The sequence below is a fragment of the Rattus norvegicus genome, chromosome 3 (assembly GCF_036323735.1).
Source record: "Rattus norvegicus strain BN/NHsdMcwi chromosome 3, GRCr8, whole genome shotgun sequence".
Lineage (NCBI taxonomy): Eukaryota > Metazoa > Chordata > Mammalia > Rodentia > Muridae > Rattus > Rattus norvegicus.
The window spans coordinates 164023158-164044941 of NC_086021.1; the positions used below are offsets into that span (position 1 = coordinate 164023158).

The following is a 21784-nucleotide window of genomic DNA, read 5'->3' on the forward strand; positions in this document are numbered from 1 at the left end:
CACACACACACACACACACACACACACACACACACACACACACAGCCACGCTCACAGAGAAGCTGCCAGTTGCTCTGTTTTCTGTCATTTAGGCTGCAAACCCACAAGGCAAGAACATTTTGTTCCTTGCGTGACAGCTGCTGCTGAGTGAATGTCATCAGTAATGAGGAGATTGGGAACACATTGCAACAACCGCTCCTGTGTTTCCCTGACACTGTTCATTGACCAGGTACTGTCCCACAGTGAGGCTGGGCCACAAAGCTCAACTGTCAGCCCATTTGTTTTCAATTTTGGCTTTGTTTTGAGTCAAAAATACCACTGGGTGTAGCTCTGGCTGGCCTAGAACTGGCTGTGTAGACCAGGCTGGCAGTGAACTAAAGATTCACTTGCCTCTACCTCCCACTGCTGCCACCACCCCATAGCCCTTCAGTAACAGCCATTGAGTTTCTGGGTTTAGACCACTAATCCAGCAGTTCACTCATTAGCAAATGTGTATTGACCTCCTACTGTGCGTCGGGTACTGTAACTGCTCTAATGAAAAACTCCAATATGGTATTGCCCCTACAGAGCTTACAGTCCGGTGGGTCTTGACCCCTGATCCTCAGAGGCCAGAGCAATTGTTAGCTCTGGGACCTCTTCCCACACACTTAGCTCATGTGCCATCCACTCAGATCCCTGCCAAGCCGCTTACCTGCCCAAGTTTTCCTTTAGCTCTGAGATGCCAAGATTCTTCTACTCTTTTGAAATTCTTCTGTAAGCTTTAGAGTTCTAAGATCATGGCCCCTGGGCCATTGCAAAACTCTTCCCACTTTGGCGACCAGAATTAAGCTCACATTTATGCCCAAAAGTAGTTGTGGTTTGTAAGGATATGAGTGCCTTAATCCAGCTTCAACACAATTATTTATTTCCTCCACCACCACCACCACACACACACACACATACACACATGCACACACACACTGTGTGAACGCTGTCCTGGGAAGGTTTGCTTCACTATTCATTTCTTCCCATGAGCACCCAAAGTCCTCATTGTGTAACCTTGAACCTTTTTCTCTTGCATGGAAGTCTCATGTAACCCAGGCTGGCCCAGCCCAGGCTAGCTTCTAACTTCTGATCCTCCTGCCTCTACCTCTGATGTGCTAGAGGATAGGTGTGTGCGACTTGTGTTTTATACATTGCTAGGGATCCATCCCATGGCTTCATGTTGCTAAACAGACTCTCTACCAACCTGGCTACACCCTTAGCCCCAGAAAAGTCTTAAATGAGACTCTCGTCATGTAGCACATATGAAGGCATTTTTAATCAGTGTAATGTCAGAAGAATGCACACCAGACATTGAAATCGGTTATTAGACGCTAACAGTCGACATCCTGTATCAGCCTCATCAACCAGTTTGTCTTCTGGGTTGGTTTCAGAAGAAAGTTTAAGTCACGTGGAGACATAAAAGGTTTTAACAGGTCACCCCGTGACCTCAGACAGCCTTCTAGTAAACGGAGACAGCAGTTTATTTCAGAATTTGGTCCAGGTGGTTTTTCAACATGTTAAACTTTAATGCATAGAAGATTTAAACATGCATGTTTTAATTACGTCTTTTTTAAAGATTTTGATTTTTTTTTTTTTTTTGGTTCTTTTTTTCGGAGCTGGGGACCGAACCCAGGGCCTTGCGCTTCCTAGGTAAGCGCTCTACCACTGAGCTAAATCCCCAGCCCCGATATTTTTTTAAAAAGAAATTAATGCTTGTGATTTCACAGAAGCAATATACTTCAAAAACAGTAGTCTCGGAGGAAGAAGGCCCTCGGGGCCCCAGACTATGAATATTATTAGGTCAGTCTGTCTGGCAATTACTAGGTCCTTATTCTAAACTCGTCCATCTGTTTCGACAAGCACAGATATGGCACCGCTATCCACTGGCAGGAAATTACCCTTCTCCAATAGGAACTTTATTAAGGAACCTAGCCCCAGGGGCCAATGCCACATGTGTGGAGAGAACAGGGTAAGTGAAGAAAAGAGTGATTTGATCTGAATTAGCCTAACCATCTGTAGTACCTTTCAGATTCATCTAGACTTTTTAGGGTTTCTTCTTCCATGGACCAAAGGTAGCTAATGTGTGTGTGTGTTGAAAAAAAAAAGTAGTTGAAAAGAAAAGGAATGGGTTTTGTTTTATTAAGCAGAATATTTTGAAATGGCATATGTGTGTGCTCTATTCGTTCTTGAGCGGACTTTTCTCCTGGTAGCTTGCAGGAAGCCAGTACCTACTTACCAGCTTGTGGCCAGATCTGAGAGTTGCACCCTGGGAAGTGGCCCTAGTAGTGGTAATGATGCTTGGCCTTCTTGTTGAGGAAGTCAGCAAATACCCTCCCCCTTGAGTCTTGAAGGTTTTCACACCTTCCAGGTTCCTCTTTAGAATGCCTATGCCCAATGGCTGGAGACTACTTGAGCCGACAGTAAAATTACAGGGATCCACATTCAGCTTCCAGAGCAAGCTCCTGGGTCACTGTTTACTACAGCAGGTTTCTAGCAAAATCCCTAAAGCTGTGTGTTTGATATCTGGACCAACTTGAATCGAGTGCTCATTCATAAGACAATTCTCAAAGTTGATCGAGGAATTGAGTGAAGCTAGTTGGCAAGGCCCAGATTACAAGAACATCCCTGGTTGCCTCAAGCAAGGCCTGTGACTTTGTCTCCTGGAATAGTGCTGAGTCTCATGGGTGAGAATCTGGCTTCCTGGAGTTTCTGATCTCCAAAGCAGAGCAAACCACTGCCTGCTGCCTCCTGGGATTCTCAGTGGTATCAGTGGCCCCACGACCTTTCCTGGGTTTTATAGTCCATGTTTCTTCCATGCCCCTAGGCTTCTGTTCCAGCTAAGACCTGAAAAGGGGATCCTTGAGTCACAAGCCTTAGGAGTCTCCAACAGCCTGACACCTAGAGGCACACAGTACCCAGACCTGCAAGGTGACTGCAGCTAAGTTGCTGCAGCTTTGGGGTACCATCTCTCCATACCTAAACTCTGACTTCCTACTTTAGCAAGGCTCTAACTGCAAGGTATTTCTTAAGGTTTTGTAACTGGATCTTTGCCTCCTGACACAACAGCAGACACCAGGTACTGAATCTTTAAGCCTGGCTTTCTTCAGAGCCAACGGTCTGAGAAGACAGTGTGTTCCCATCTGTCAGATCTGCCTTCCGCTTCATTAGTCAGGAAGGGAGACGCAGGCTGTCAGTCACTCCAGAGCTGAGCCTTGTTCTCTGGTCAAGTGGTCAGTCCTCTGAGGTGTGTGGTGCAGGTGCAGCTCTCCTCATCCCCCCGCCCTCCTCTGTAGCAGCGAAGGATTTGTTCTCCCCTTTATCGTTTCTGTGTACATGGGAGGATTGGCACACAAGGCCAGAGTCTTGTACTCCTCCCTCACAGCTCTTTGGACGACATCTAGGTGGAAGGTTAACCCAGAACAAACATTTGCAATGTGAGGAGGAGAGTCCTTCCTACAGAAGAGTACAAAGGTGCTTTTATAAAATATGATAAGCATTGTCCAGCTCTCAAAATAGTCTAAATTCCTTACCCTCTAAACAACCCCCTCCGCTCCCAACTTGATATAGAACTTGAGCTTCAAGGCGACAACCTGATGTACTTCTGTCTATTCTGAGTAGCATGACTTAGTTCTTCTCCTTAACCCCCAAATCACTGCCTCCCAATCCTCCAGTTGGGGTACAGGGAGAGCACAACAAAGGTCAGGCCAAATACTGCAGGGCCCTCAGCTAATTCTCAGGGAACTTTTGAGAAGGAACCTCAACGCCAGCCACGGAGATGGAGAAGGCAGGAGACAAATCACCCTTCACTGTGGGTACCTGGTCAAGGTCAAGCCTGTAAAACTGAGTAGCACACCTGAGATCAGAGTCACACCCGAGACCGGATGTGAAAGTTTTGTTACTTTTAAAGGTTTTGAAAACAGGAAGACATCTCCAAAGAACAGAAAAGCCAGGGTAACAGAAACTAGCCCAGGGGACAGGTCCCCTTCACCTTAGGGACTCTCAGATTTCAGGGAAGTGCTCACTCTGCCAGGCCTTTGGAGGGACCCACATAGCTGCTGTCTACCGAACGTTTGGCTCAGAGCAGCATCCTCCCCTCCTGTTTACTAAAACCCATCATGGTAAAGCCAAGGTAGGGTGAAGCAGCCCTTCCTGCTGGGGTCTTGCTGTTAGCGGCCTGAGATCCAGTTACTTGGCTCCCACAGTCCTAACCCTGGGCCTGTGGTATAGGTCTCAGATTTTGGTTCTAAGAATCCAACCTCTTATGCTCTTACCCTCTTAACCCTCTTGCTGCTCTTTCTTCTTCATTGCTGCTCTGGCCCCTTTCCCCACCCCCTCCCCAATGCCCATGGCTGGCCACCTTTCCTCTCTTCTTCTACTCTTCTCTCATTAACACCCCCCCCAAAGAAAAAAAAAGAAAAAAAAGGAAGAAAAAATTTAAGGAATCCAACCTAATACAACACCTAGCTCATCTGCATGGTCTCTCTCAGTGCCTCAGAGTCCAGTCTCTAGTAAGTTCACATGAAGAATGAGTAGGGTCTTTAAAAATGTCCCCTTTAGGGGTTGGAGATTTAGCTCAGTGGTAGAGCACTTGCCTAGCAATAGCAAGGCCCTGGGTTCGGTCCCCAGCTCTGGAAAAAAAAATGTCCCCTATAATGACAGGGTACCCCTCTGATCACAGCACTCCAGAAATTGAGGCAAGAGTTCTGCAAATTCAGGGTCAGCCTGTGCTTCATAGCACAGCCATCTCAAAACAAAGATCTGGCCTAAAACCTTGCTTGCAGTTAATGTGCAGGAAATAGTATTGGGGGCTGGGTGGTGTTGCACACCTTTAATCCCAGCACGGAAAATGTAGAGGCAGGCAGATCTGTGTTTGAGGCAAGCCTGGTCTACAGAGTGAGTTCCAGGACAGCCAGTGCTGCAGAGAAACTCTGGTTTGAGAAAAAGAAAACACAAAGAGGAGAGGATGGTAATAGATCTTTTTGTGTCATGAATTAGGACTGCTCCTCGTTCTCTGAATACCTGTACCTTTATCCGCTAGATTTTGGTCCTATCCATCCGCCATTACCTGTTTTTTTATTGGAGACAAGATCTCAACACAGTTCAGGCTGTTCTCAACTCCCCGTGTACTCAAGGTTGACCTTGAACCCCTGACTCCCCTGCTCTCACTTCCTAGTGCAGGGATCACACACGTCCATCAATCAGACCTGACTATCTTGACATTTTATGGTGATCACTTGAGAAGTGGGTACAATGTTGAATTTACCGAAATTTACGGATGATTTTCAGCAAAGTCATCATCTACTCATGCAGTTTATGCACTTCCAGTTACACATGCGGCAGGGAGGTGGCTTGGGAACGAGCACTCTCAGTCTCTGGGCCTGTGACTGTAGGCTCAGTCAAGTGAGGAGCTGGGGGTGGAGGTGCCGGTTTGCTGTGCAAGCCTGAGCCCTTCGCTCGGTCCCTAGAACCCACATGAAGATGGAAGGTGAGAGTGGACCTCACGAAGCTGCCCTCACCTACACGCAAACCTGTACTCACATCACACTGGCAGGAAGATCAGAAACGGAGTCACTCTGGCCATAGAGTTTGCCAGCCTGAGCCAACTTTAGACCGTGTCTCAAAAACAAACCAACCCTACTCCTTTGTTGTTGCTGTTTAAGGCAGGGTTTCTCTTTGTAGTCTTGGCTGTCCTAGATCTCCCTGAGAACCGGTCTTTACCTGGACCTCCCAGCCATCCATGTTTAGCTCTCACATTTCCCAGCATTCCAACCAAGCCCTTCATTCAGCAAAGGGTACTTAGAACAGCCTCTTGCCATCCTGGGCATGGGGCTTGTTTTGATTTGCTTTCAATGGTCAAATGGGTTCAGTAAATTAATCACGTGGGCAAATAAGATACTTTTTTGTGTGGTTTCCCTGAAGAGATGGTTCAATGGGTAAAACCATTTGCACTTGTAAAAAAGCTAAACATGGGCATGTTCGACTCTCACCCCAGCACTGAGCTGAGAACTGGGAAGAACAAAACAGCCTAGCTTTAAGTTCAGTGAGGGACCCTGTCTCAGAGGAATATGGAGGAGTGATGGGACACCTAGTGTCCTCCAAAAGCACACACCCACATATACCACACTCTCGAAATTTAATAAAGAGCCAAAATTCTTTAGGCACTAGAAACTGTATTTTATCCACCTTCCTGTGTTAACATTCTAAACAGTATATAAACATAGAACAAATTAATCTGTTTGTGATCCAGGCTTGTGATAGGAACCATCAATTATACCGTAGTGACAGGCCTTTCCCTATTTGTTTTTCCAGCCCCTTTCAGTCTCTGTCACTTGTCCTTTCTTGGTTAATCTGTCCTAACCCTTGTGAAATAGGGACCAAAAGTACCAACTCAGTATTAGGAGGTTTAAGAGACAGCCCAACAGTAAAAAGGCCAAGCTCTCAGGAGCCTTCAAACTCCAGTGGTTCCTTCCCCCATGGTAGAGCTCCTTCTTGGGTCCTGGGCCGAGAAACCATTGGTCTGTAAACCAAGCACACGGATCTAAAGACCAAGCGAGAGTTTGGATAGTAAGGTGCATGGGCTTGTGACCACCAGCAACATCCAGCCTCAGACCTTCCAAGAGCTCAGATCCCCTGTGGATGCCTCCCAGGTACCTCTCTGTTCTCTATGCCACATAGGGAACAGTATGAGGGGTACAGCAGAAGCCAAAGACAGAAAGACCAGTCACAGTGTGGATGAGGGCCGGGGGAGGGAGCAGAACACCGGAGAAGTAACTGCAAAGTTGGTGACATTTGCTCTTGGGAACGAGAGGTAGGGCCTGGAACAAGGATGGCAGCTGGAAGGTGAAGGGCAGTCCCAGCTCTCAGTAGCGGTAGTGATCAGGCTTGAAGGGGCCGTTAATGGGCATGCCCAGGTACTGAGCCTGCTTCTCAGTCAGCTTGGTCAGCTTCACGTTCAGCTTGCCCAGGTGGGCTTCAGCCACTGCCTCATCCAGCTGGGGAGAAAGAGAAAAACCCGGAGGTCACGTCATGCTCTAGAGCCCTGACCTGCATCTAGCCAACAAACTGCTCTGACAGGGTGCTGGCAGGTGGCCCTACCCTCATTACACCACGTTCTCTCCTCAAGGCCAGCTGCAGTGCTGCCCCCAAGAGAGAGTCACGCACAACCATCGGATCATTCTGATGGAACGCCAATGCTATCTCCTCACCTCTTCTAACCAAAGCAGCTAAGCACAATGCTTCCTGGATGAACAGGACATTTTATTATCAACAGGGACACTCTCTACAAGTTCTACACCTCATAATGGCAGGACTACAGCCCAGCCCAGAGTGCTTTTACACTCCAAAGCCATCTTGTGTCCACAGCTCCTCGGAGCTTCACAAACATCCCCAAGAAACAGGAAGGAAAGTGATAGCCGGTTCAGGCTAGATGCAAGATGGGCCTAACCCGGAATGCATATTAGAAGTGGAATGGAGGCCTCTTCTGCCTGGGCAGTCTCCTCAGGATGCCTGCCTCTCATAGCACCCTGCACCAGTGTGCTGAAGAATGGGTGACTACCTGGGCAGTTAGAGCTGGGTTTCCAAAAACTCCCAAGGGCACACCAGCCTCTAAGTCTTGGTTTCCTCGTTTACAAGGGCACACATACCAATACCCACCTTTTGAAGCTGACGTTCAGATTGTTAGTTCGAGGGGGTAAGTTATAATTTAGTAAATGGTGGCTACTGTCATCATGAAGTAAGGTACCTAATGAATCTACAGAAACATGCCGCTGACCCAGCTAAGTACTAGGGATGCAGTAAGGGATGTTTGTGTGGCAGTATGAGGACCTGGGCTCCATATCCAGCATCACAAAAATGAACAACAAACCCAAGACTTACATGGAGGCTTGCACCTTTAATCCCAAGTCTCAACAGGGACACTCAGACAGAGGCAGCAGCAGACAGGCCCGAGTCAAGGCCAGCCTGGTCTGCACACCAAGTCCCAGGCTAGTCAGCGCTATACTGAGACCCTGTCTAAAATCCAAGCACACGGACAAACCAAATGGGGCCTGTCCATGTTTTCTAGCTTACCATGTGTTGCACATATTTTTAAATTATTTCCTATCAAGACCTTAGCACGTGACTTCTCTTCAGGGGTCAGAAGCCTTGTGCACTAGAGCTGTGTGCTGGGCTACCAACCTCCTGCCACTCCTTGTAGACGTGTGGGAGATGCTTGCCACCTCTAAGGAAAGTACTCTTGCCTTCACTTTACAGATGAGGAACGGAGCTCCAGACCTGAGTCACACCCACGGCCAATGCCACTGGGTGTGTGTGTGTGGGTGGGTGGGTGGGTGTGTGTGGGTGGGTGTGGGTGTGTGCGTGTGCACGTGTGTGTTTGTGCTCCAGGGAGCACTGAGGACTCTGGAGGACAGCTAAGAGGGCAGACAGACACGTCTTTATAAACTTTAGCAAGCCTGCACAGGGAGCCCAGGGACCGGCACATAAGCTCTGGCTTACAGTAAAGTCAAGAGCTTACCTTCTTAGGCAGGAAGTGAACCCCCACGGGGTATTTGTCTGGGTGGGTCCACAGCTCAATCTGTGCCATCACCTGGTTTGTGAAGGAGTTGCTCATCACGAAGCTGGGGTGGCCCATGGCACAACCCAGGTTGACCAGACGGCCCTCAGCCAGCAAGATGATGCGGTGCCCATTCTTTAGCAAGTAGCGGTCCACCTGCAAGGGCCCAGGTCAACCGTAAGGTGTTGTTGTTTACCTCCTACACTGCACAGGATGGCCTGGAATGCCCCCAAAGCACACCCACCCTTCAGAGACAGCCCAATCTCCTAACAAGTGTGTCTGAGAACGTCTTGAATGCAGACCTATAAAGCACTCGGCATTCTGTGGGCACTCGGCAGGTAGCAGCTAGTCGTATATTACTGTCACACACTGTCACACACTCTACTGACCACCAGTGAGTACTTCGTCTTCCCCTCAGAATGAAGTTTACAAGGCTGAGTCATCTGTTCAGAGCCACACACTCAGAAGTGGCTGCGGATCTGAGCCTTGACAATCTGCGGCCAGATCTCATGCTCTCAATTGCCATTAAAAAGTTCAATGCAGGATGGGCCGATGGCTCAGTAGGTAAAGCTGCTTGCCGCCAAGCCTGAGTTCAATCTCCAAGAGCCATATAGTAGAGTCAACTCTGACAAGTTGTCCTCTTACTCCTCATGCAAGCATGCATGTGCGTACACACATAAAACGGTTAGGTAAAATGTATATACACATGTATGCATAAGGCTGGATGATGACAGAGTGCTTGTCTGGCTTAGATGAAGCACTGGGTTTAATCTCCAGCTCTACAATGTAAAAAAGAGCTTAACTTAAAAGTTCTTAAGGGCTGGAGAGATGGCTCAGTGGTTAAAAACACTGACTGCTCTTCCAGAGGTCCTGAGTTCAATTCCCAGCAACCACACGGTGGCTCACAACCATCTGTAATGGGATCTCATGCCCTCTTCTGGCCTGCAGGTGCACATGCAGATAGAGCATTCACATACACATTAAAATATATAAATCTTTGGGTTAAAAGTTTTCAAGAAACATTACTCTTATAAGGAGATATTAGTCTTAAGAAATAAATAAATTTAAATAAATAAATCCAAAACCCAACAATAAATAAAACCTAAATAAAAAACTGCATATAACCAAAAGGACCTCTGGGTGTCCTGCACAGAGCTGTCCGTTCTCTCAGTATGGGCCCACTTTGCAGACAGAAATGCAATGTCCTTTTCAGGTCCTCCCCATCCTGACCCTGCTGCCAGTCCAGCCCACGCTCTCTGGCTGACAGCATGCCATCCAGCATGCGCCCTCAGAGTCCTGTGTCCTGGGCTGCCACTGTCTGCCCTCTTCACTCACAAGCACAAGTGAGCTTTCTGAAACAGTGAGGTTGCCACGTGACACAATCTGTGGGCAACCTTCAGGGATTTCAGCGGCCTCGGCTGACTCCTCAAATCCAGCTCTAACCAGCTTCCCCTCTAGGTTGCAACAGCTTCTGTGGTAGGCAACTGACAAGCCCGCTCCCGCTCCTCCTCCTCCCCTCCTCCCTTCACCGGCAGCCCTGTGTGGAAAGCTGGGGCTTCTCACCTGGGGCTTGATGTTCACCTTCTCCACAGCGTTCTCATTGAGCCACTTCACATCAATCTCCACGTCGAAGTGTCCAATGTTACAGACAATGGCATCATCCTTCATCTGTTCAAAGTGCCTATGAGGGAGCCCAACCCGTGAGAGATCAGAGACCAGGAGTGGTCCCAGGCCAAGTCCTCTTTGCTCCCTAGGATTCCGACATGCTACCTACCGACCAAGGATGATATCAACACAGCCCGTGGTGGTCACAAAGATGTTGCCCTCCTTACAGGCCTCGTCCATGGTGGTTACCTCGTAGCCTGCAGACATTAGGCATGTGTTATCAAAGGTGGCCTCACTCTCCTCTAACCCCAACAGCCAACCCTTACCCTATCATACCCTCCATGGCAGCTTGCAGTGCATTGATGGGGTCAATCTCGGTGATGATGACTCGGGCCCCGAAACCCCGCAGGGCCTGGGCACAACCCTTGCCCACATCACCATAGCCTGCTACCACTGCCACCTTGCCCGCAATCATCACATCTGTGGCCCGTTTGATGCCATCTATGAGGGACTCCCGGCAGCCATAGAGGTTGTCAAACTTGCTCTGAAAGGAGAGGGTGCAAGGGGACAATGGGGGCAGGCAATGCCCTGAGACCAAGCACCCCACAGGCTGGGCTAAGACCCCCTGTCAGCCTGGGCTGATCCCCTAAGAATCTTCTCACATGTCCCTAGTTTTTCTGTTGGTCTAGAAGTCTTTCTACAGAATCAACACCTAGGACAGGTTGCTGGGTCAAAGAATACACTTAACTTTACAGTTCTTGATATCAAAGCCATGGTATTCCTGCAGCAGCTGTGGCCTACTGGATAGTTCTCCCTGTCCCTCTCAGATAGGAGCTTCACGGCCCAGCCATACCCTTCCTGGACACCTTTCTTCAGAGGTTCACTCCTAAGCTCTCTGAGCACCAACAGCTAGAGATGTCGCTACCCCAGGGCTCACCTTGGTGACAGAATCGTTGACGTTGATGGCAGGCACCTTCAGTATCCCATTGGCCATCATCTTGTAGAGGTTGTGGACGCCAGTTGTGGTCTCCTCAGAGATACCTCGGATGCCTGAACAAGAAGAGGAGCATCAGAGAACACATCTCTACCCAAAGCCCCTTTCACTCCCTTCTGTCCCCTCTCCCTTGTTCCTACCTGTGCCTGATTGTAAGGTCCACCCAGTCACCCAGGGAGGTGCCATCTGATGCCATCCATCCACAGTCCTGCCAGGCTAATGACTTAACCTCCTCACACCAACCATCACCACAGCCTAGTACACGGCATCATTTCCACCCAGCTGTCCTGTAACTCCCACAATATTCAAGAGAGGGCTTCCTTCATGGACTAGTCAGTGACGCTAAGTCTTTATATAGTCAATCTCTTCCTACCTCGGGGCCTCTGTCTCTCCATACTCCTTCTCCTCCCTGTCACACAGTCAGCAAAGCTGCTTCCCTGCAGCCATTCCTAGCACTGCCCTGCATTGGCTGTGTTTATGAACTCAGCCAGCCCTGCCCCCACCCTCAGTTACCCTGGTTTCACATCACAAGTCAGAAGGCCAGTGCCTGCAGGAACCTCCTGTCCTCCATTCCTATAGATCTGGAAGTTCTGCCAGGCCCGCTGCCTCATGTCTGTGAAGGAGCAAGATACCCTCAGGCTACTAGTACCCACCCCAGCTGCTCACCTGACAGAAGCTGTGGGTGTTTGGTGTGGATGAGGTTAGTAAGGTCACCGCCATCATCCAGAATCATGTTGAGGGGTCCGTCCTTGAAGTGCAACGTCTGCTCAATGCACCACAGGTACTCTTCATCCGTCTCTCCCTTCCAGGCAAACACTGCAGGGTAAGTGACACAGGAGAAAATGGCAGGGAGGCTCTAGAGAATTTCATCAACAAAGCCAATACCATCTCCTTCCTAGCACCCATCCTAAGTACGTCCAGCCCCTGGACACACAACAGTAGGAACTGCGCAGCTTGAAGCTGGACAGATCTAAGCTCAAACCGAGCTAGGTGACCTTGGAAAATGCACGTTGCCAGTTTCCTCTTCTGTAAATGGGGCTTGCTATAGCCTAAGTCAAGTGAGACAGAGGCCACATACAGTCCTAGATGTAGGTGTCTAGAAAAAATTACTCCCTTTTTATCTTTTCCTGCCTGAGCTCCATGGAGTAGGACACTGGCCCACACAGAACAGGACTCCACACAAAGGAACGTCCCAATCAGTGGGCACCCTCAGGTAGGACCCTGGATTTGTTCCTCACCGAAAGGTCTTAAGGGCCTGGCAGTCTCTGTAGTTTCGGGTGATGTATAGCTAAGGTGTCCCAGTAGACGCTACTACAGAGGGAGTGTTTTCTGTGCCAGATTCTGTAACTGCTTCATGCCCCATTCTCATGTTCCCTCCTGCAAACTCAGTGAGGTGGCACTGCCAGCACCGCTCATAGATACCTCCGGATGGGACTAGGATGTGCATCACTCAGCAAAGCACCCTGAAGCAGCACTTAAACATGGGGACTGGCAGGTGGGTGCGCCTCACAGCGCGTGCAACGACACAGGTGCAGGGCTCACAAGCTTCTCCTGTTTGCACAGGACTCCAGCCAGTCAGCCAGCTGCCTCCCTCCCCACACTGTAGAAGATAACGCTGTAGAAAGCGAAGCCTCTTCTGAACAAGGGCTGCCAAGCCTAGCCAAGGCAGAAGAGCTGCTGACTGGCCATTCAACCCTGTGAGGCTATAGAGCCCCTTCCCTCTGCCCCTCTACCTATAGCCGAGTAGGACTTCTACCACTATTACCAAATCTCTAAGTGTTTTGTCTGCAAGCATTCATGTCTTTGCCTGGTAGCCTGAGGAAGCCAGAAGAGGATATTAGATCTCCTAGGTCTGGAGTTACAGATGGTTGTGAGCGGCTATATGGGGCTAGGAATCAAACCCAGATCTTCTGGAAGAACAGTCAGTATTCTAAACTGAAAGATCTCTCCAGCCCCCTGATGAAGATTTTTGTGACTTAATCACCATTGAATCTAACAAGTCCCTGCTTGCAGGTCAGAAAGACAAGCACCGTTCTGCAGCAGTTTGAGACAAAGTCTTTGCTTTTGAGCCCTGGTCCTCTCATCCTCCTACACTACTGAACCCCAGCTAGTGCATCTGACTCTCGCTCTGCCTTACACCCAGGCAGTTCTTTAGAAAATGGCCCACACGGTTCCCCTAAGAATCGCTACCCTCTACACCACGTGGCTCCCAATCATAAGGTCCTTCCCTTGAACACGACACAGCTCAGACGGTCAGTATCTTCCACGGGATTGAGACGAGGTAGGAGGGCAAAGCTGCTCTTGGCAGTGAGTCACTAGGCTAAGATCCTCTCTCTACCATACGGAAGGTTATTACTACAGGATTCAGGAAAGGAAACAAAAAAAAGCAGAGAGCCTCATCCACTCCCACATAACCCAGTGACCCCGCTTCTCACCTGGAATGCCAGCCTTGGCAATGGCAGCCGCTGCATGGTCCTGAGTGGAGAAGATGTTGCAGCTGGACCACCGCACCTGGAGGGCCAGGGAAATAAGGCTGTTGGTCACAAGCGGCCAGGAAGCACCGATGTTAGGAACAGGGAAGGAAAGCCTTAAAGCTGAGCGAGGCTGGGGACTGTAAGTGAGTGGCTACCTGACACCACCAGATCTTCAAAACAAAACAATAAATCACTGGCCCAGGCATGGTGGCATACCTATAATCCTAGGACTCAGGATGTAGTGTCAAGAAGATCAGAGTTCAAGATCAGCTTGAGCTATATGGGGAGTTCCTGGCCAGTCTGAGTTATACAGTGAGACTCTGACTCACACGCACACATAACTGGACTGATGGCTCAGCAGTTAAGAATACCTGCTGCTCTTCTAGAGGACCCAGGATCAGTTCTTAGCACCCACAATGAAGCTTACAACCACCTAGAACTCCAATTCCAGAGATCAGATACCCTCTCTGGCCTCTGTGGGAACCAGGCATGGATGTGACACTCTAGTGCTATGTGAACAAGGACACAGGTAATGTGGCAATGACTTCAGGACAAGGAGGACAGGAAACTAAGTGTGTCTGGACTGTGAACTTCTCCAAGTGGCTTATACCAATATGTGGACAAATAAGTCTGTGGCTCCAGGTCAGGCTTGCACAGGTAGTGAGGTGTCATCACCACACAGGCAATACTTAAAGCTATGAGGTCAGATCGCCAGCAAGCTGAACGTTGAAAATAAAATATGGCAATGAGAGCTGGAGAGAGTCAATGGTTAAGAGCACTGGCTGCTTATCCAGGGCCCAGGTTCAATTCCCAGCCCCAACACGGTGGCTCACAGCCATCTGAAACTCTGGTTGTAGGGAATCTGACACCCTCTTCTAGCCTGCTCAAGCACTGGAAGCAAGTGGCACACAAATGTACATGTGGGCGAACCTCCATACACACAAATAAGAACAAATCTAAAAAAGGTCAATGGAGATGGGTATGAGCATTTAAATAAGACAGCTCAAGCCTAACCTGAACTCTATAGGACAGTGGGATGCTGTCCACAAAACAAGCCCTCAAGTACTCTTATTTTTGGTTGCCCAACTCTACCAGGCCCCCTTCTCCTTGAGATCTTACTATACACGATTCAGGCTAAACCAATCAAAGCACTCTTTCTAGCAACATGACTGTCCAGAATGCACTTGGCCCACAGAAGGCCAATGGGAGTGCTTTTGGATGACTAAATGGAATCTTGGGGGGAGGGGCTTCTTCTACCTGCACTCTTGGGCAGGAAGGTGTATTGAGCAATCAGAAAGAAGCTATGTTCCCAACTGGAGAAATTACACTAAAGATTATTTGCCCCTGGGAGCGGCAGCAATGGAAAATGGAGAGAAAGCCAAGGTGACTAGAAAAGACTCTGCGAGCTATGTCTCCCTACCAGCACAGTCTTCACTCCTGGATGAGCCCAGAGAGGGGAAGCAACTCGAAGGAGTCAGAGAGCTGTGGGCCTCACCTCAGCACCCAGGGCCACGAGAGTCTCAATGAGGACAGCAGTCTCCACAGTCATGTGCAGGCAGCCAGCAATGCGAGCGCCCTTCAGTGGCTTGGAGGCTGAGTACATCTCCCGCATGCGCATCAAACCTGGCATCTCGTTCTCAGCTATGTCCAGGGCCTTCCGTCCCCAGGCAGCCAGTCCAATGTCCGCTGCAAGAAAGGAATGGGTAAGTTACAGGAGCAATCTCCTCCCATCAACCATGAACCATCACCTTAGAAGGACCAATCCAAGTGTAAGCCTATAGCCTTCAGTTGGGCAGTCTGTCACTCACAACAAAGAAATGCTCCTTGGGGGCTGGAGAGATGGCTCAGTGGTTTAGAGCACTGTCTGCTCTTCCAGAGGTCCTGAGTTCAATTCCCAGCAACCACATGGTGGCTCATAACCATCTGTAAAGAGATCTGATGCCCTTGTCTGTACCTCGTGTGTATCTGAAGACAGTTACAGTGGACTTATATATAATAAATGAATAAATCTTTAAAAAAAAAAAAAAAAGATGTAACTTTTAAGAAATGCTCCTTGGAAAAACAGCTCTGGAACGATGAATCTCACACAGTCAGTCCTTTCCACAGATACCTGCCAACATGGGACTGGAGGCTCAAGAGGGGCGGCAGGGAGAGGGAAAAGAAATGGATAGAAGGGGGTTGGGGATTTAGCTCAGTGGTAGAGCGCTTGCCTAGGAAGCGCAAGGCCCTGGGTTCGGTACCCAGCTCCGAAAAAAAGAACCAAAAAAAAAAGAAATGTATAGAAGAACAGGAGGAGGAAGCCTCGATGGACCAGAACTTGATGGCCTGAAAAAACTGCAAGTAACAAGGGGTCTTATAGTTAGGGAATGAGAATGGTACTAGATCTGCCCCGTCTGGGCACGTGGTTTATAATTAATATATCTAAAGTGTATCTTTCATACGGGCTTATTAGAGCTGGAAATTCCAGCAACAAACCTCTACATCACTTCCCCTAGTGACCTGGGGGAAGCTATTTTTTAAATGAAAGGACAACAGCCTCTCTTCTTATGTATGAGCTAAAGGTCACTGTCAAGGGTCTTTCTCAGCTTCTCTGTCTTGTGCTTTGAGACAGGATCTCCCATTGCACCGAAGCTCACTCTCTTGGGTAGGTAGACACTCTGCCTCGTCAGCACTGAGGTTATAAGTGGATCTGAACTCAGGTGCTGTCCTCGGGTTCTCATGCTTGTGAAGACAGGCAAGCTTACCAACTGAGCCATCTCCCCAGAGCCACGATTTTTACCTTTGGGGGACTTTAGATCTTCCCAATCACCCTAGGAAATGGAGGTGAGACAGAGAGGAGGCTGATATAGGAGTTTAATAATTTAACAGATAACTGGCCAAGAGTGGTGGAGCATGCCTGTAATCCCAGTGCTTGGGAGATGGTGGCAGGAGGAAGGGAATCCCTGACTTCATAGCAAGTTCAAGGCCAGCCTGGGCTACATGAAGCCCTGTCTTGTTGTTGTTGTTGATGATGATGATGATATAACAATAATACATTATTCTGTTTCCTAAATTGCATTAAATAATCTCAAAGGAGCAGTGACAGGGCATGTCCAAGGCCCTAAGTTCAACCGCCAGCACTACAAACAGTTCCCAAGGTCAACATTCCACCCCTTTGGAAGGGTTCACTCCTGCTACACAAACACAGCTCCCTCATCACATACAAACACACACCACTACCCCAGGACATCAACAATGAGAGCTCCTCCAGAAATCTGGATTTCAAATGACCACCTCTGGCCATGTCCCTTCTCCCTACAGATTTCCAACCCCAAGAGGAAGCAGCCAGCTCAGAATCTATAAACTGTTGATTTTTATCAATTCCTAGTGTTCCCTTCATGATCTCCACCTCATTGTCCATCCCCTGCTCTCTTAAGACTCTAAGAACTGGCTAGGCAAAGCTCCTACTTAAAGCTGGGGTGAGGGGCTCCATGCCTGCAATCCCAGAACTAGGGAAGCTGAGTCACTAAGACTGCCATGATTCTGAGGCCATCCTAAGCTTCAGAGACCTAGTCTCGAAAACAAAACACACACAGACACACATACAAACACAAACACACACAAAACAACAAAGTTCCCACCTAATGAGAGCCAGCCCTCCACTGGACCAGGTAGGAGAATGACAGCCACAGGAAGACACTTTGCTTTCTATGAATGTGAAACCTGAGGGAAACCTGACACATCCCAGCAATCAATCCTACCACATTTCCCTAGTTTACTTTCCTTCTCCTCTCCCTAAACATCTTTCCCCATCAACTTGATAACGTAATGTCAAAACTCCATCTGTGGTTAACTAGACATTCTTGTCTGATGCAAAAGATGAACTGTCCCTGGTCCCAGGCCATGTTCTCACTCCTTCAGATCTGACCATTGCATTGATCACCTAGGTAACAGGGGGCCACTGAAGTAATTACCTATGCTCAGGTTTCTCACAGGAGCAGGGGCTCCACTAACGACTCCTTCATTTCTGAAATGCTTTCTTTCCTTGGCATCTGATTCTCTATTGACCTTTCCCTCCTACATTCCTGGCTGCTCTTCATCTGGCAAACTCTAGGAACCCTCGGGGATCCATAGTAGCTCTTCACAATGCTCGACAAGTTCTAGCCATATGATTCTGAATACCTTCCCACGTATTTACCTCCAGTGCAAACCTCTCCCACGAATTTGAGATGCACGATCCAACTGCTGATTCAGCAGCTCTAGATCCATGGCCAATTATTGTCCGTCAAGTGCAAGCCCTCAAGACTCCTTGGCCTAACACCCTCAATCTTTGCATTTTAGAAAATGAAACCACCATTCAACCAACCACTCCGGCCAAAACCTTGTAAAATTTCTTGTTCCCATTTTTGCCTCTGTCAGCATGTTTTTTTGCTGGGTTTTGTTGTTGGGTTCCTTTTTTTTTTTTTTTTTTTTTTTTGAGAGGGCCTCTTATATAGCTCTGGTTGCCCTGAAACTCGCTGTGTAGAGCAGCTTAGCAGCAAACTCACAGGTAACTGCCTCCCACTGTACTGAGGTTAAAGATGTGGGCCGTCATACCCCACCTCCATCAGCATGGTTTTGACTGAACATCTCACCCTCGTCTAAACTGGACCAACAAAGTAGCTTCACGGTCCCCTTTGTTCCCACATACCATGCTCCTTACAGCCCAGTAGACAACCTTTTAAAAATTTCAAATCCCAATCCTTACCTGTGCTTCAGATCCCACTTGAATCTAGCAACTGTTTCTATCTCCACTCTATTCTCCTCACTAGCTGCTCAGACACATAGGTCTCTCCCATCGTAGGGCTTAAACAAAGGTAGTTAGCCTGGAAGGCTCATACCAAGTACCGGGCTCGGTATATGCTCAAACACGCATGAACACTGAGGGGCTGGAGAGATGCCTTAATGGTGAAGAGCACTGGCTGTTCTGGGGTTCAATTCCTAGCAGCTCATAGAGTCTCACGACTGTCTATAACTCCAGTTCCAGGGAACCAACACTTTCTTCTGGCCTCTGTGGGCATCACATGCACGAGGTGCATAGACATACCTTCAGGCAAAATACACATACACATGTAATAAAAATGAGTAAAGAAAAAAAAAAAACAACTAAAAACGGGCAGGCCGACTCAAACAGAGGCTTTAAAATAAATCAGGATTTCACTGTCAGTGAGCTAGGTCACCTAGAGTTTCAAAGGAGGTATTATTCAATGACCAGATTTTTCTTGTGAAAAGATTCTATTGGCCAACTACAACAACATGTGCCTATAAACAGTGTTGTGAAGGCTAAAGGAAGATTGAATTCAAGAACAGCTGAGGCTCAAAAAACAGGCAAACAAAATGGAAGCAAGAAGACCAGAGACCGGGTTGGGTATTTAGCTCAGTGGTAGAGCGCTTGCCTAGCAAGTGCAAGGCCCTGGGTTCAGTCCCCAGCTCTGAAAAAAAAAAAAAAAAGACCAGAGACCTAGGAGGAGAGATGAGAACTGGTAACCATGGAGAGAAAAGATCTCCTCACATAAAACTGACACTGTGCTATACTCTATGAGTCTATCTGCCTCAACCTTGCGCCTGGGTCTCTTTCATACCTCCAGTGACCAGCAGGCCCTGGCACAGTCAGAAAATGTTTACCGACCATACCAGCTGCTAAAAAATAAATGAGCAAAGATTCATGAAGAAATGGTACAGGACAAGAGAAAAAAATAAAAATGAATGAAATGGAGGAAATAAGAAAGGAGGGAGCTAGAATGATGGCTTGGTGGTTAAGAGCTCTCACCCACATGGTAACTCACAACTGCCATAACTCCAGTTTCAGGGGATCTGACACCTCCAGCCACAAACAAGCAAACCACCAACGAGCATGAAATTAAAAAGGAAGGAAGGAGAACCTAGTCCAACTGTAGCAGTCCAAATCCCCAGCCGGTAAAGGGCAGGACCCATAGTGAGGACAAAGTGTTGTTTGGGTTTTTGGTTTGTTTTTTGTTATCCTGTTTAAATTCTACCCATCTACTATTACCTGTCCCTCTAGCTAAAAATGATTTTTTCAATGCCCTCGGGGCTACTGTGCCAGTCCCAGAGTTTTCAATGGGACTTCCACTCCACAGGGACAGGAGAAGCTAGTATATCAGACTTGGAAGCTATTAGTGCCAAGAGAACCAGAGGGTTACAGAAATCACAGGAGCAGCTGTCAAAAAGAACAAGCCAAACTGTGCCACCCTTTCTAAACCCACTTCTTCAAAATAAGGTTGATCTACCTGAACCTGAACCCAAGGATTATAGGAGGTGCCAAGAGAGTAAGGTCTAGCTTATAGTATACCCTCCTTGATGGATGATTCACACCTCTTCCCCTCACAGGCAAGAACCCAGCCTTATCCTCATCCATACAATCCGGGGTCCCCCAACCCCTCCACAGTATGGCAAGCCTCCATTCTAGTTCTTCCACCAAGACAACACTGACTTAAACCTCTCTGGACTTCAGTCTCAGCATCTACGCAATGGAGACAATAATCTACAGTGCTGGCTGATGAACTATCTTAAGAATTTTCCTAGGTTCCTCCCCTGTGTAAAAGGATAGCATCCACCTTAAGTTGGGGACTCTCTCCAATTTAATGGAGTATTGAAATTATTTTAAAAGCTAGCCAGCCTGAATTGCTTTGTTTCTCTGTTTGTTTTGTTTTGTTTTGACAGGGTCTCCCTATTTTGTCCAGGTTGATCTGGAATTCACTGTGTGCTCAGGCTGATCTCTGAAATCAGATGATCGATGATCCCTTGGCCTCAGTAGTGAGTGCTGGCCTGGGATTACAAGTTTGTGTCACTAGGCACAGTCTGAATTGGATTGTGCTGAAATGTCATTAGGGTTGTTTGCATACAGACAACAGGGGAAGGTATGACGACGACCTTAGAGGTCATGATGGCCTGGGTCCAAATTCTAGCCAACCACTTTTCATTACAAGATTCTGGGAAAATGACCTTTATACCTCTGGATTTTCATTGTAAACATAAAATTGTGCCTTCCATAGAGAGCTACAATAATAAAACGGGTTGGTCTAGAATAAAGCTACAAGGCAGTGCCCATCCCACTCACTGTAAACGCTTAAGTGAAGGTGTGTTTACTCAGACAGCTTTTTGTAATCGGGACAAAATGAACAGTAATTTCTAACCACTCCAAATTTTCTAGTCATCCACTAGATTATCACCACAGACAGAGCTGTTCTGACCCTAAGTCCCCGGTGCACCGGTACTGGCCGTTTCCAGGCCTCTCCTTATTAACACCTGGAGCACCGATGCTCTCTCCCGCCCTGCTCAAGGCCCAGAAGACCACCGGTGGGCCCTTGCTAGTGGCCACCCAAGCCGCCAAAGCGCAGGGCCAGGGCCAAGGCCTCTTTGGCCGCTTCCCAAGGGCCGGTCTCTCCGCGAGGAGCACGCTGCCGGACCAGGGATCGCAGCCCGCGCTACCGCTCAGGGCGCCTGCCGCGAGGCACGCCGGGACTCGTAGTCCGAGGCCGCTTCCCACTTCTGACTCTCGGCGGCGTGTGGACTCCAGTCCCCAGGCACCTGCGCGGCCAGGCCAAGCGATTCTAGGGGTCCCGGGTGCCCCGAGGCCGCCACCTAAATAAGACGCAGGTCCGTACTGACAACAAACCCAGGACGGGAGCCGAGTCGCCACGGAGGACTGAACCCTTGGGACTCACCGACTTTGTAGGGCAGTTTATCAGCCATGCTGGCGAAGCTTCCGCTAGGAGTGATGAACTCTGTGAAGGGGGCCGGGCGGCGCGGGGCAGGGATCTACGCCTGGCGCCGGCGTCTTTAAATATCTTCTTATTTGAATATTCATGAGTCTTGCTGGGGGCTGAAACCTGGGGGCGGAGCCTAGGTCAGGGCACTGATCTGAGCGGGAGCGAGGCCGAAGTTCGGTCTCTGCCTCAAAAATCAAAAATGTTATGCAAATGTTATGTGGCCTTTGGATCCCTGGCAGCCGACTTGGAGGGAGCGTGTAGAGAGGCGGTTCTTCTCCCATTCGTTCAGCCAGTGAATCAGAGGTCAAAACAAGGCAGAACTCTCAGGCTCTAGCCAATTTACTTCCCTGAGCCTTTACTGCTTCAGGTGTACGACCCGCGCAAGATA

At 48.6% G+C, this 21784-nt stretch overlaps 1 protein-coding gene across 1 annotated transcript; it reads right to left on the minus strand.

The window, feature by feature from the left end:
- Positions 1–6180: 6180 nt before the first annotated feature.
- On the minus strand, positions 6181–21405 carry Ahcy (adenosylhomocysteinase). Its single transcript, NM_017201.2, has 10 exons — positions 21352–21405; positions 15144–15334; positions 13610–13685; positions 11841–11990; positions 11118–11230; positions 10517–10724; positions 10350–10437; positions 10139–10256; positions 8537–8731; positions 6181–7016 (listed from the first exon to the last, which is right to left on the minus strand). Exons 1-10 carry the CDS (start codon positions 21377–21379, stop codon positions 6885–6887), a joined length of 1299 nt encoding a protein of 432 aa, NP_058897.1. The 5' UTR covers positions 21380–21405; the 3' UTR covers positions 6181–6884.
- Positions 21406–21784: the final 379 nt, after the last annotated feature.